The 15,608-nt window shown below is 38.8% G+C and overlaps 1 protein-coding gene across 1 annotated transcript in view; it reads right to left on the bottom strand.

Annotated features, from left to right (window-relative positions):
• Positions 1-15,608, bottom strand: part of LOC307074392 (gamma-aminobutyric acid receptor subunit gamma-3-like) — a gene marked incomplete at its 3' end in the record, with an annotated part of 122,391 nt that overhangs the window by 50,509 nt on the left and 56,274 nt on the right. Inside the window, exon 3 of the mRNA XM_079734540.1 lies at positions 562-653. Coding sequence (XP_079590666.1) covers positions 562-653 — 92 coding nt within the window. The remainder of the gene's footprint in view (positions 1-561; positions 654-15,608) is intronic.

Here is a 15,608-nt window from a genome sequence, read left to right on the forward strand (position 1 = left end):
GCCTTGACAGGGCGAACCGGTCTTGCTTCTACCTGAAGGCCAATAATGCAGAGAATGACCGGCGTTCTATACATTATCCCTTACTTGTCGAATGCAGTGTCGCAAAGACAAAACAAAGCAACTGCCAAGACCCTTTTTTAAAACTTTTTAATTAAATATTCTGCTTCAAAACAAAACAAAAAAGTTGTATAGAAAGATGACCATCTGCATTTTTTTCATGCAGTATTGAAAAAACATACCTTTGAGAATTCTAAATCCCTGGGATACCGTAATATCACGAAAGCCCAACGCCGCTATTGCCCCATAGGTTACATTGCAGCCATTTGGCTGCAAAGGCTGAAGTGCTCTCGCGCAATACTGGACCAATTTCAAAAATAAATGTCAGCATTTGTAATTTAGATGCAAAAATACGGGAATATGGGGTCCAGGTTGAAAAAAAGCTTTTGTTAAACAAACTCATCACCATGTTTTCATGGCCACTAGCATAGCTTGATACAACCAGGGTTTCTAGTGTGTATGTAGACACACTGACACATTAAATGGATTAGAAAAAACAAACACCTGTTGAGGTTGAGGATGCTCATGGTGCTGCTGTTGTACTGCAGACGCGGGTCCACCCACGACTGGGCAAATATGATGTCAATCTGGTACTCCTGTGAGCAGACAGAGAGAGAAACAGGGCAAACAAAATGGGGGGAAAAAAAGGTGGTTGACATCCGAGTGACGGGTAGGAGAAAGAGTAGTTGCTCAGGATATATGCGTTTACAGTCGTTGGAGGAAAGGATGACAAGGTTATTTCTGTCCAGTATATTGTCTAAGAAAGATAGGGAGATAAGTTGAACCAAAAGACTAGAGCCGTGAAGATTAAAGCTGCTACGCTGGCTAGATTGTATGTCTGTGTGTTCAAATGTCCTACAATTCCAACTTTGACCCCTGTTGACGCTGACCTCTTGAAACGTGTTCGATCTGATCACAACTTTGTTTGAAGTTCTAAAATCAACCAAATCTAAACACCAATGCCTTTCTTCGTTTCTAAACTCGTGTTTATATTAGTTGGATGCACTCGACTGAGTAAAAACGCTGTCTGTTGGCTATATTGCGAAGGTCAACCTAGCGGATTCTCACCATGTGTCTGCTGCTTCATTCAGAGGGATATATACAGTAGCACTATACATCGTACAGACTTTCAAAACACCTTTTTTAGTAGGACAAACGTGCAGAAAAATGGCGTATAACAGAGGCGGAGAAATAGCAATCGTGTTGAACACAGACATGCAGCGCGCGTGTATGGATAGAGAAATGAGAGATATGAGAGAACGAGGAAGATGATAGAGAGATAGCTAAGTTACTAGGTCTAATCCCCAATGTCCACAAGCACTACCTTGAGCCAGACGCCTAACCCCTCTCTCCTCCATACTGACATGTAGCCAGTTGTGGAAGAATTACCCGAAGCCACACTAGAAAATGATTCTGGTAAAAGTAAAAGTCACCCAATAGAACACTACTTGAGTAAGTATAAAAAGTATCAGATATTATATGTACTGTATACTGTATATGTATTGAAAGTAAAAGTACAAGTAAATACTGTTAATAAAATTGCGATTCATTGGAACTTTCAAAATATAGAAACTATAACATCAACACCATTGTTACCTGCCATGAGGCTAAACAAAATATAGTCGTGGTGGATTGATCAACGTTACCAATCTAGCTAGGACTACCATTGATTGGCCAAACCTGTTGTTCCCACGTACCAACATCATGACATTTCTAATTTCTTCAGCTTTTATTTTGTAGCGGGTAACCAAAATGCAAAAGGGAAATGTATCGAAGTAAAAGTATACATTTTATTTTGGAAAAGTAGCAGAGTAAAAGTGAATGATGTCAGTTCAGTTCAAATACACATCAATGGGAGCATTGATGTGCTTTTCGCGTCCTTTATTTTTGAGAATTCCGAGATTTTTCAAGGATGCATCGATGGATTCTCAGCGAGCCAAAATACCCACAATGCTTTGCGTTCACACGCTGTGCAGGATATGTAAAAATTGCATATAGAAAGCAATACACACTGCTTTACACAAGTGAAGTTATTTGAACATTTCAGAAATATTTTGTGCCGTATTGCTTTTTATAGATTAATCATGTAAATGCAAAAAATTAACCTGTGCGATTTCTTTCAAACCTTTTTGCAAGGTAATGATAGGCTATATTTTGCATGGATTGATTTGTTTTAATATGTAAGTAGGTGGTGTTTAAACAAACTACTGTCGCCAATAACAATTTCAACAATTAAAATATTAAAATATTTAACACTGGAGCAATATTTAAAAAGCGGAAGCGCTTCCACACCAGCAAGTCGTTTCAAACTCTGAACACTACAAATACTTGGCAGCACTTTAGCCTCATCTCCATAGGACGTGACTAGCAAGGAAGTGTTCTAGCAAGGCTGCAGCCTTCACTTTAGGGAACAGCCTTAACCTACAAAAGACCAAGACAGAGCAGCTGCATTATTCATGGATATTATCTCCAAAACAATGAACCATGCGCTGCTTTGAGTGTGACGCCTGTGGAAAATAACCCTCTTCCACCCCCTCCCATGCCCACCACCCCACTCCCAGTAACTCGCCCACCAGCCCTCTCCCAGTAGCGTGCCCACCAGCCCTCTCCCAATAACTCGCCCACCAGCCCTCTCCCAGTAGCGCGCCCACCACCCCTCTCCCAGTAGCTCCTCCACCACCCCTTTCCCAGTAGCTCGTCCACCACCCCTCTCCCAGTATCTAGTCTATCACCCCTCTCCCAGTAGCTCGTCCACCAGCAGTGTTGCCAGATTGGGCCAAATTTCCTTCCCAATCTGGCAACACTTTCCACGTTCCCCTTCATCCACCTCCCCAGTAAGATAGACGGATTCAAATGTCATGAACCCTTCTGTTCCCTCAGTTTCTTTCAGTCCATCGCTGAATCCCTGTGTGTGTCTGTAATAAACTCATTGTGTCACTCTGTGTGATCTGGTCTGACTGGGGAAAGGACAGGGTATTGGCTTTAGTGTTTAACTCCCCTTAGCTTGCCCACCACCCCTCTCTCAGTAGCTCCTCCACCACCCCTTTCCCAGTAGCTCGTCCACCAGCCCTCTCCGAGTAGCTCGCACACCCCTCTACCAGTAACACGTACATCACCCCTCTCCCAGTAGCTTGTCCACCAGCAGTGTTGCCAGATTGGGCCATATTTCCTTCCCAATCTGGCAACACTGTCCACCACCCCCTTCATCCACCTCTCCAGTAAGATAGATGGATTCAAATGTCATGAACCCCGCTTCTGTTCCCTCAGTTGTGTTCAGTCCATCGCTGAATCCCTGTGTGTGTCTGTAATAAACTCCTTGTGTCCCTCTGTGTGATCTGGTCTGACTGGGGGAAGGACAGGGTATTGGCTTGAGAGTTTTTTTTGTTGTTGTTTAACCTTTATTTAACCAGGAGAAGTCTCATTGATATTAAAAAACTATTTTACAAAAGAGACCTGGCCAAGACAGGCAGCAGCACAGTTCCACAGTTACAGACAATCATATTAAAAACAGAGAACATATACAGTGGGGCAAAAAAGTATTTAGTCAGCCACCAATTGTGCAAGTTCTCCCACTTAAAAAGATGAGAGAGGCCTGTAATTTTCATCATAGGTATACCTCAGCTATGAGACACAAAATGAAAAAAACAAATCTAGAAAATCACATTGTCTGATTTTTAAAGAATTTATTTGCAAATTATGGTGGAAAATAAGTATTTGGTCAATAACAAAAGGTCATCTCAATACTTTGCTACATGCCCTTTGTTGGCAATGACAGAGGTCAAATGTTTTCTGTAAGTCTTTACAAGGTTTTCACACACTGCTGCTGGTATTTTGGCCCATTCCTCCATGCAGATCTCCTCTAGAGCAGTGATGTTTTTGGGCCTTCGCTGGGCAACACAGACTTTCAACTCCCTCCAAAGATTTTCTATGGGGTTGAGATCTGGAGACTGGCTAGGCCACTCCAGGACCTTGAAATGCTTCTTACGAAGCCACTCCTTTGTTGCCCGGGTGGTGTGTTTGGGGTCATTGTCATGCTGAAAGACCCAGCCACGTTTTATCTTCAGTGCCCTTTCTGATGGAAGGAGGTTTTCACTCAAAATCTCACGATACATGGCCCCATTCATTCTTTCCTTCACACGGTTCAGACGTCCTGGTCACTTGGCAGAAAAACAGCCCCAAAGCATGATGTTTCCACCCTCATGCTTCACTGTAGGTATGGTGTTCTTTGGATGCAACTCAGCATTCTTTCTCCTCCAAACACGACGAGTTGAGTTTTTACCAAAAAGTTCTATTTTGGTTTCATCTGACATTCTCCCAACCCTGTTCTGGATCATCCAAATGCTCTCTAGCAAACTTCAAACGGGCCCGGACATGCACTGGCTTTAGTAGGGGGACACGTCTGGCACTGCAGGATTTGAGTCCCTGGCGGCGTAGTGTGTTAGTGATGGTAGTCTTTGTTACTTTGGTCCCAGCTCTCTGGAGGTCATTCACTAGGTCCCCTCGTGTGGTTCTGGGATTTTTGTTCACCGTTCTTGTGATCATTTTGACCCCACAGGGTGAGATCTTGCGTGGAGCCCCAGATCGAGGGAGATTATCAGTGGTCTTGTATGTATTCCATTTCCTAGTAATTGCTCCCACAGTTGATTTCTTCACACCAAGCTGCTTACCTATTACAGATTCAGACTTCCCAGCCTGGTGCAGGTCTACAATTGTGTTTCTGTTGTCCTTTGACAGCTCTTTGGTCTTGGCCATAGTGGAGTTTGGAGTGTGACTGTTTGAGGTTGTGGACAGGTGTCTTTTATACTGATAAGGAGTTCAAACAGGTGCCATTAATACAGGTAACGAGTGGAGGACAGAGGAGCCTCTTAAAGAAGAAGTTACAGATCTGTGACAGCCAGAAATCTTGCTGGTTTGTAGGTGACCAAATACTTATTTTCCACCATAAATTCTTAAAAAATCAGACAATGTGATTTTCTGGATTTTTTTTTTTCATTTTGTCTCATATATATATATATATATAGCTGAGGTTTACCTATGATGAAAATTACAGGCCTCTCTTGTCTTTTTAAGTGGGAGAACTTGCACAATTGGTGGCTGACTAAATACTTTTTTGCCCCACTGTAAATAGAGTCACAGTCAGAAAAGCATCAAACAAAGCATGTACAGACAGGAGAGCCAGCTTCAACATCATTAAGAAAGGATTTAAACCTGTTTATAGAAACCAGCTCCTTAAGTTTTAGCGCATTTTGCAGCTGGTTCCATGAAAAAGGAGCAGCATAACTAAATGCCCTTTTCCCCAGTTCATTACGGACCCTAGGCACAGTCAGTAAAAACAAGTCCTCAGAGCGGAGCTGATAGTTCCTGTGCTTTTCTGAATAACGTACTTCTGCAGGTATGTAGGAAGAACACCGAGGATAGTCTTATAAATTAGGATATGCCAATGATGGAGTCTGCGGGTGGACATGGCAAACCATACAACTGAATCATACAAAGAGCAGTGGTGCATGAGGGTTTTAAAACTAGTAACAATTCTCAGTGCTCCTTGATAGATCGTGTCCAAAGACTGTAGGCATTTTGAAGATGCATTCAAATACAAAACATCACCATAGTCCAACACAGACAAAAAGGTTGCAGCAACAAGTCTTTTTTGGCTTCAAAAGAAAAACAAGATTTTTTTCTAAAGTAAAAACCTAATTTTATCTTTAGTTCTTTCAAAAGCTGCTGGATATGAGGTTTAAAAGAGAGAGCATCATCAATTGTTATTCCCGAATATTAATATTGAGACACAGATTCAATGACAGAGCCCTGCAAAGTGGCTATAGCGGGAGGTCTGAGGGCTTTCATTTATTTTTTGTGAAAAGCATTACCTTTGTCTATAAAATAAGTTTTAAATCACACAGGTTACATTGCACACGGTTTAAAGCAATTTGGAGCTGACAGAGAGCCTGATTTGGGGTAGACGCAGAGCAATATATCACTGTGTCATCAGCATAAAAGTGAAACTTTGTGTTCGGGGTTTTACAATCCAGACAATTAATGTAAATAGTAAATAATAAAGGTCCTAGAACCAATCCCTGTGGCATACCCTTGGATACGTTAAGAGAGCTAGAAGTAATAACTTCTGCTCGCACACACTGAGACCTGCCTGATCGATAGTTTTTAAACCAACCGACAGCTTGATCCGACAAACCGATGCTGCAGTCTTTCTAACAAAGTCATGATCAACGGTATTGAAAGCATTTGATAGGTGAACAAAAAGGGCTGCACAATGTTGCTTATTGTCTGAAAATTCAATAAAATCATTCACCACTTTTAAAGCAGCTGTTGACCTACTATGTTGTTTCCTAAAACCAGATTTAAATTCAGATAAAATACTGTTTGTTGACAAAAAGTCCTTCAGTTGTTGGCTTACAATGGATTCCAACACCTTATTTAAAACAGACAGTTTGGAGATGGCCCTATAGTTGTTTAGCACAGTGGGGTCCCCCCCTTTTAACAGTTGGAGAACAAAGGCAGATTTCCAAATAAGGGGTATTTCGTTTGTCTCCAGGGATAGATAAAAAAGATAAGGCAGAGGCGATGCAATAAAATCAGCAGCTTAGGAAGTAGGGTTCAAGCTGGTCTGGACCTGCCGATGTTTTTGTGTCTAATCATTTCAGGGCCTTATGCACCTCTGAAAGTGTAACAGCGCCAAAAGTTAAAGCTTGTCCTTCAAAAAAACAACTACTATCAGAGCAAGCAGAGGAGCCTTGAGCTGAGTTATAAAGTGAACCAGAGGCAATAAAATGCTCATTAAAAGTCTTTGACAATGCATGGAGGTAGCTCAATAACATTTTTATTTCCAGTTATTGATTTAATGGTTTTCCAGAATTTCAACGGATTGTTTAGGTTATTTGAAGTTTCAGTAAGGAAATGATCAGCTTTGGCTTTTCTAATTGCCACTGTGCTTGCATTTCGCAGCTGCCTAAAGAGCAACCAGTCTGATCCAAGACCAGTACTCCTGGCTTTAGACTATGCCACATTGCGCTCATGGAGTAAATTGGATAACTCTGGCATCAACCATGCATTATCCCTGCCCTTTATTCTATACTTCCTAAAAGGAGCAGTATTGGTTGAATGCTACAAAAATGACGACGTAGGATTTGCTACAGCATTGCTTATTTTAATCTAAAAGCCTACCTGTTTTCAAAACAGTCCAAAACAATACGCTTTGATTTCACGTGAATTAAAAGTACATGTTTTTATAAATGTTTTTTTCTTTCAACGTGTTTACGATCTTTATTCATTCATTGCACCACTGCTGAACTGACTGGAATATTCTCTGCTATTATGAATCTTAAATACTGAGTCGGGTTCTCCGACTCTCTTCCACAACAAGTAAAGACTCGTAGTGGGGGTTATCTCGGCCTTTGTTAAGAAGGAATTGGGGGAAATTAACTTTGGCTTTGACTCTCTGAAGTCCAGATTGAACCGCGACATGGAGGAGAAAGGGATTGTTGCAGTATGCGGACTCCCGCCATCGGAGGACCTGCTCCGCCGCCGGAGGAGCTGTTCCGCTGCCGGAGAAGCTCCCTTTCAATCACGTAGCATAGTCTATGAATATTCATGAGTTTACACTTCCCGCTGATTCATTAACATTACAAAAAGTCAGTCAGGAGTTCAGTCAGTAGTCAACAGCTGAAATAAGGATGATGAATTGTTGATCCTCGAGGTGGAAAAACACTGCGTCCTTTATGACGACGCTGAGCCATATCTCAGCCGGAACGTGTCCGGAGCACTTCTAGTGTGGATTAAAGCATGGAACGCAGCTGCTTCATTGCTGTACTGATATGGATCTGGTGGAAATTGGCCTTCAGAGTTTACAATTCTAACAAAAATACAAAAGTGTTGTTATGACTTTGTCTCGTTGAGGTGTTTGTGTGTCTGTGTGTCTGTGTGTTTGTTTGTTTGTACACCCCTTTCATATACATTTTAAGACCACCCAGAAAAAAAACTAAAACATTCCCAAGTCCCTGCCACCCATAAATATTTAAAAGCAACAGCACAGTCAAGAGCTACATTTTATTGAATTCAATATAGATCAAGGCCAGCTCTTCTGAAACATTTTTTTCCTATCCCCCAGAGTTTGTAGACCCTGTCACCTCAGAGTTTGATAACCTCAAAGACCATTACTTGTTAATTCAATAAATGTACAATCTTGCCTGCAGCTATAGACAATACATTATCTGTCGTATCTTGATGCTGACGTAAGCCTTCGATGCATAGATGGAAGCTTCTAATACTCTCGCTAACAGAGTATTAGAAGAATACTCTCGCAGTGGGTACAGGAGATAAAAATATGTGTAATACATCCATCATGTGCTTTCTAAATGATAGTAAACATAATGTAGAAACTGCTATGAAAACCTCAGTGTCTGTGATGTAGAATGGTCGGTGTTAATGTGTTGAAACAAATGGCGCATTGTGCAAAGGAAATGTGGAATAATATGATCCTCTCTTTTTCTTTATTATTCATTAAAAAATGTTGAAGAACATTTGATTGTGCGAAAACATTCTACCTTGTGTCCGCTCTAGAGTCATAATTTAACCAACAAGTGCTCGATCCTCGATCCTGATGGCCGACCCCTATGATGGAAGGGTTCATCTAGATCAGGGCCTCCAACCTTTTTTGTTCCAAGGACCGGCATATTAATGAAAAAAATGAGGACCGGTAGTAAAGATGGTCTATTTATCATGTTCACAACAATAAATGCAACAGTAATAAAATGCTTAGGAATCGCTTGTCTAGACCCCATACACGATACCGTTGTTGTTGAGGTGCCCCAATGTTGTGATTTTGTTGTTGTTGTGGTGCCCAATGATGTGATTTTGTTGTTGTTGTGTGTTGAGATTTTATTGTTGGTGTTGTATGGTTGTGTTTTAGTTTTGTAAAATCGTGTGTTATTGTCTTTATGCACCACTGGTAGGTTTCCCTTTTGACAGATATGTTATCCTCTGTTTCCTGCCCAGGGAGTACAGATGAAAATTAGCTAACTCTAACTCTCATACTGCTAATGAGCTGTGCATTGTCCCTGTCAAATAAATAAATACACATCCGTGCACAGAGACTGAATTTCTTCTGGCAAAATTAGTCATATTATTAAAGGGTTAGGTAAATTGTGATCGGGAGACCATGATACTTGGCCATGCCCAGAAACACAAAGGCAAAGAGAAACTACAAGCTGATTTCAAAGTGTCTTAATCCGGAAGAGCACCTCAATTTTCTTTCTGCTGTACTTAAATGATCTTGCACTCTAGTCACACATTTTAGTTTTTCAACCAACCTGCCAAAACATTAAGGTTAATGATCCCCCTTCCCATTGGCTCTGCCTTCACACAGTGCAAAACATATATTTACATAATATTGTAAATAAATAAATAAATGCGAGCGCTCAGTATTTTGTTTTCTTTCAAATGTTTTGCATGGAAATGAATAAGGGCATTGTTTGAATGGCCTTAGAGTGCGCAGGTATACAATTAATTACTAGCGTGTTTAGAGACAGAGACAGGGTGATGTGCTTTGGTCAGCCTCCAACCTTAACGACAGAATAGGTCAATAATGCTTCATATTAAGGTCAATGTAATAAGCCTTAGTTAAAGATAATTAGACCCTTATTATATGCTTATTAACATTAATTTGTGTTAATAAGACTAAAAGTGTATCTAAAAGTGTTAATAATAACATAATAAAAGTTTATTGTGACATTAAAAGACTATTATAAGTAATATTTATTGATTGCTTGATAAAATTAATAAAAGTCTTGATGAGTTTCTTATAGTTGTTAATAAAATCATTACAAACCCATCTATTGAGTCTTACTAACTTACCTATTGTCAGTGTTAAACCTTTACTAAGCATTTGTTGTTGCTTCATGAAGATAATAACAGATACATTATTATTTTATTAGCAGTAGAATATGCTCTGTGGAACAATGCTTATTAAGGTTAATAAGTCCTTTATTAAACAATTAATTATTTAATTTTGCAGGTACGGGATCTAAAGCGGGAACAAGGCTTATTAAGGTTAATAAGTCCTTTAATACTTATTAACAGTTACTGAGTACTATTTGTTATCATGGTTCATAAAATGTGAATAAAAAAACAACAAATACTGTAAATACAATGTTAAAGTGGTGAAGCACAAAACAAACTTTAAGGAAAATATATATTTTATTACTTTTAAAACAACAACAAAAAAATCCCATTACAATTATGCAATAGTAAAAATTGGAGTCAACGGACTTGACTCCGACAAATCCGAGTCCGGCTTCTCCATTGCCTCAGGGGATGAGAATTTTTCTGGCTCTTACTGTATAAAGACAACACAAAGAAACATTGATCACAATAGACCAATAATAGTTAGCAGATAGGTTACAATAAGCAATTATGCCGTTTAGACAGGGATTAAGCAAATGGGGTGCAGTTCACTATAAGGAAGGTGTCCCTGAAGTTCAGGACACACAGTGTCCATATCTATGCAACAAACTACATTTACTATGTAATTGTGAACATTTTTGAAAAAGTAATTATTGATTAACATTTGATTTGATTTGATTTCAATTTATTTCGAACATGTTAAAAGAAACAGAAAATATCATACAGAAAACAAATATGTTACACAACATAGAAAGTATAATTAGATACATGAGTGACAAATACTTGATAATTGTAACAACATGTTCGAAAAGGAGTGGGAAGAAGTTTACACTTATTTAATCCCACCCCTTCGTAACTCATTGTAATTAAGCTTCCTTAGTCATAAAAATAATTATTATTAACATTTTCATTTATTATTATTAATTATATATATATAGATATCTATATATATATACAGGGTGCGATTTGTGAAAAAACCAGAGGGGGGGATAATTTTGAGAAACATTTTAAAATGTTTCCAAATGAAGACGGACCCTGTGTATTTTGGTTGTTAATTATTACAATGTAATGGTGAAAATACTTTGGGTGGGGGGGATAATTTTTATCTCCACCGAGGATAAAAATAATTCAGCAGAGGGTAGGACGTGTAAACCAGAGGGGGGGATAATCCCCACCATCCCCACCGGCAAATCGCACCCTGTATATATATATATATATATATCATTTTTTTAATGTATCCAAATATATCATTTTCAAAAAATTGAGTATATTACTTATAAGTTCATATCAAATATATACTATAATTTCTAACACATTTCTCAAAAAATAAAAAATAAAGAAAATAAAGAAAAAACATTCATGAAAATACCCTGTGAGAATCATTTCCTTTAACCTCGTTTTGAATAGTTTTATCTTTGGGCATTGCTTGAGCCCTTCTTTTAACCTATTCCACAATTTTACCCCACAGACAGAAATACAAAAACTTTTGCTGGTTGTACGCACCTTTATTTTAAAATTAACCAATCCCCGTAAAAAATAACTCCATTCTCTTTGTGTGAACATTTTTTAGAATATTTACCGGTAGTTTGTTATTTTTTGATTTAAACATTATTTGTGCTTTTTCAAATTCAACCAGATCTGTTAATTTGAGTATTTTTGACTATATGAATAATTGTTTGGTATGATCACTATACCCATCATTGAAAATGTTCCATATAGCTATTTTTTGCAGAATAAACAGTTAATGTAATGTATTTTTGTAATTATTGCCCCAAACCTCTCGCAGTACCTTAAATAAGGTGGAACCAGTGAACAATAGACGATGTGTAGTGATATATGATCCAGAACATGTTTAGCTTCATATAATACCGCAATGCTTCTTGACAACTTGGAGTGTATATGTTTTATGTGAGATTTCCAGTTAAGTTTCTCATCAATTGTTACACCGAGGAATTTTATTTGACTAACTCGTTCAATACCTAAGCCATCAATCTGTATCTTTATTTTTTCATTTTTTCATCAGTTTCCAAATACCATCAATTTTTTTTGATCAAGTTTAACAATAATTGATCAATATCTTAATAGTTTTTTAAGAATTTTGGAGAATTGTGGCAATAATGAGACTGCTCTGTAATTTGTGAAGTCGTGTTTGTTTCCAGATTTGTATGAGTTTTGCTATTTTCATTTTGTTTGGAAATGTACCAGTTTGGAATGATAAGTTACAGACGTATGTGAATGATTTTGTTATTCCATCAATCACTTTTTACCACAGTCATATCTATCTCATCAGTCATTAGATTTTTTACCCTTACAATTCAAAACAATTTCAACAATTTCCCTTTTGTCCACTGCTGTGAGAAACATAGAGAATTCATTTATACTAATTCATTTTTCCATATTTAGCTCAGATGTCCCTTGATCAGGATTTTTTCCTGCTAGCTCCAGACCAATATTGACAAAAAACTGGTTAAAGCAGTTGGCCACAACATCCATATTGTACTCCTCCTTTTCATCAACCAAAAACTACTTAGGATAATTTCTGACACTGTTCAGTATGTTCCATATTCCTTTAATATAGATTTTGTTCTTTTCCAATATATTTCTATAGTAGTCTTTTTTATTAGTTCTCATAATTTTAGTTAACTCATTTTTATATGTTTTATATTTGTTCCCAGCATCTTCTGTTTTCAGCCTTTTAAATTTCGTTACAGTGTATTTTTCTTTTTACAGGCATTTTGTAGACCCTTCGTGATCCATGGACATTGAGAGTATTTAATTGTTCTTGTATATTGGACAGTTTTTATTGTATAATGTTTTGAATATTCTGAGAAATTCTTCATATGCACTGTTAATGTCAATTTTCTCATACATTTCATTCCAGTTCTGTGCCAGCAGTTCATTTTTAAAAGCAATCATCGATTATTCAGATTTAGCTCATCTGTATTCTATATTTTTGACTGGCTTATTGTTCTTATAGTTCCTGTCATAAACTGTAAAAACTGGTAGGTGGACGCTTATATATTTATCAATAGTCCGCTTAGTGTACTGTTTTCAATGTCGTTAGTGAATATATTGTCTATGAGAGTGGCACAATGTTATGTGATTCTGCTAGGTCTGGTAATGATGGGATAGTAGCTCATGCTGTACATTGTGTTTATAAATTCATCTGTCTTTTTGTGTTTATTTGGATTAAGAAGGTCAGTATTGAAGTCTCCACAAATGAAAATGGCTTTGTTACCCTTGTTGGAGAAAATGTCTTCCATCCAGTCTTTAAAACCCTCAATATTAGAGCCAGGTGCCCTATGTAAACAACTAATGATCAGATTTTTACTTTTGTCTTTGCAGATTTCTATTGATATGCATTCCAAAACATTGTCCACTACTGTTTTCATACTGTCTTGCACATTCATTCACATTTAATGTCTTGTCCACATATATGGCTACTCATCCTCCACCATTATTTTGTCTATTTATATAACTAAGTTCATAACCATCTATGTCAAAGTCCAGTTCTCTGTCCTTATTGATCCAGGTTTCAGATATTGCGATGATTGAATGGTTGTGAAAATGTTTCTAAGTATTCCCTGATAAAAGTGAAGTTTGCGTACAGGCTTCTGCTGTTGAAGTGAATAATTGACAATTTGCCATCGGCCTTAATGCTCCGATTGAACTGCTCCCCAGTGTAATAGTGTCAGTTGTTGTTGATGGAAGAGCAATCTTTTTTGTCCGGGTCTATTTCGTTCTCCAAATCCAGTGCATTATGATCCGTATATTCAAAGTTTTTAGTTTCAGTGTCATTACTCATGATCCCCTGAGTTATGTGGCTATTGTCTACAGATGCATTTGAGTGAATACTTTGAGTTTATGTCATTGTTGAGGGTTGCTTTTTTCCTTATGATCCAGCTCATGCATGCTGCTCACTGGTATTTATCCAGTTCCTCCATGTGCTTGACGACCAACACTTTAGCCTCCGGGGGTGAACCATTTAGCTTAATGAATATTTTGCAGTTTGCAGTCCAAGTGTTCTGAATTTTCCTCTGCTTCTTCAAATTGCAAGCCATTCTGGCTATGTCGGTGTGGTGTTTAATGAGATGCTCGTTCAGGAACACGTTAGTTCCTTTCAGCTTCCTCCTCTGTCTCAGCAGCGCGGTCTTGTGTTTGCGGTTAACAAACCTGATGACGACCGCCGGATTGTCGCTGGTTTTCAGCAGTCCAGGTCAATCCCCTTCGATTGCAGGAAAGCAGGCACCTGTTGCTCCGTGGAGCTGACATCCATTTCACCGGGCAGCCGGTAACGATGACGTTGTTAATCCTAGTGTACTGCTCCAGGTCAGACACTCTGCTTTCCAGATGGATAATTTGTTTATTATTTTCCTCGCTCTGCATCCGCAACACTTTTATCTCCCCGTCCAGGATTAGGATCTCTCTCTGCTGTTTCCTCATCGCGGCAACTTCGCCGGATAGGAAGTCAAGAGACCTTTTTATGTCCTTGGCTTCTTCGGCCGTGAAAGCCTTCTTCGGACCCATTCTTCCCGGTTTCGATCTTTCTCCTGCTTTTGGCAGCTGTCAGCCGGCCACCGGTTAGCGCTGTCGGCTGGTAGCCTGGCAGCCAGATGCTAGTCGTCGCTAGCTCTGATACCGTTTCACGTTCCGTTGATACGAGAATGTTTAAATGGCTTGTTTCTGAAAGGTAACAGTCTGCAGCGCGATAGAACGATATAATCCGAAACGGACCACCCACTCCAAGAGCACAACACACTGACTCTCACGGTCAAACATTCAGATAATTGATATTTTGGCAGAAATAATAATTTAGGTTTCATTTTAATCAGTATTTGTGACCAGACACATTTGGGAGCATTACTTGGCCCCTTCCTGACAAGCTAGCATGAAACAACTGTTAGTATTAGATACGTTTGGTTACCTAGTTTCATATGATAGCATAAACATTAGCTCATTGATCAGAACTAAACAGAAGAAGAAACGAGGAAGGAGAAGTGGCATTCAGAACCGCTTATGATGGAGACAAAATCGGCCTCCCCTCCCAACCATCATCCTCAGTAACTTGCGCTCTTTGAACAACAAAGTAGACGCAATATGGACATACACAAGGTACTGTAATGAATTTTATGAAGATTCACGGAAAGCTGGTTGCAATCGACTATGCTCGATAACCTCTTTGAAGTGCCTGGATTCAAATTAGTGAGCGCAGAGATGCAGTTGGCTGAGGAAAATCTAAAGGAGGTGGCATCTATGTATACATTAACGATCTTTGGTGCCATGCGCCCTTAGTAAAATATAAGATCTGTGACCCCAATGTGGAAATTCTCAGCATGTTGTTAAGAACTTTTTATTTGCCATGGGTGTATTTTGATCTTTATTGTATACGTGCCTCCCAGCGGCAAAGCGGCACTGGCAACTAGAACAATATCGGAATGTGTTCATGAATTACAACCCAATTATCCCAAAGCACCGGCAATAGTGCTCGAGGACATGAATCAGTGTTGTCTGTGTTACGTATTTTAAGCACATAAGCTACCCCCACATAGCCAAAAGGAAGCAAGATCGAACACATAAGCTGCATTACCTCCACATAGCCACAAGGAAGCAGGATCGAACACATAAGCTGCAATTAC

Source organism: Pollachius pollachius (genome assembly GCF_949987615.1).
Source record: "Pollachius pollachius genome assembly, chromosome: 4".
Lineage (NCBI taxonomy): Eukaryota > Metazoa > Chordata > Actinopteri > Gadiformes > Gadidae > Pollachius > Pollachius pollachius.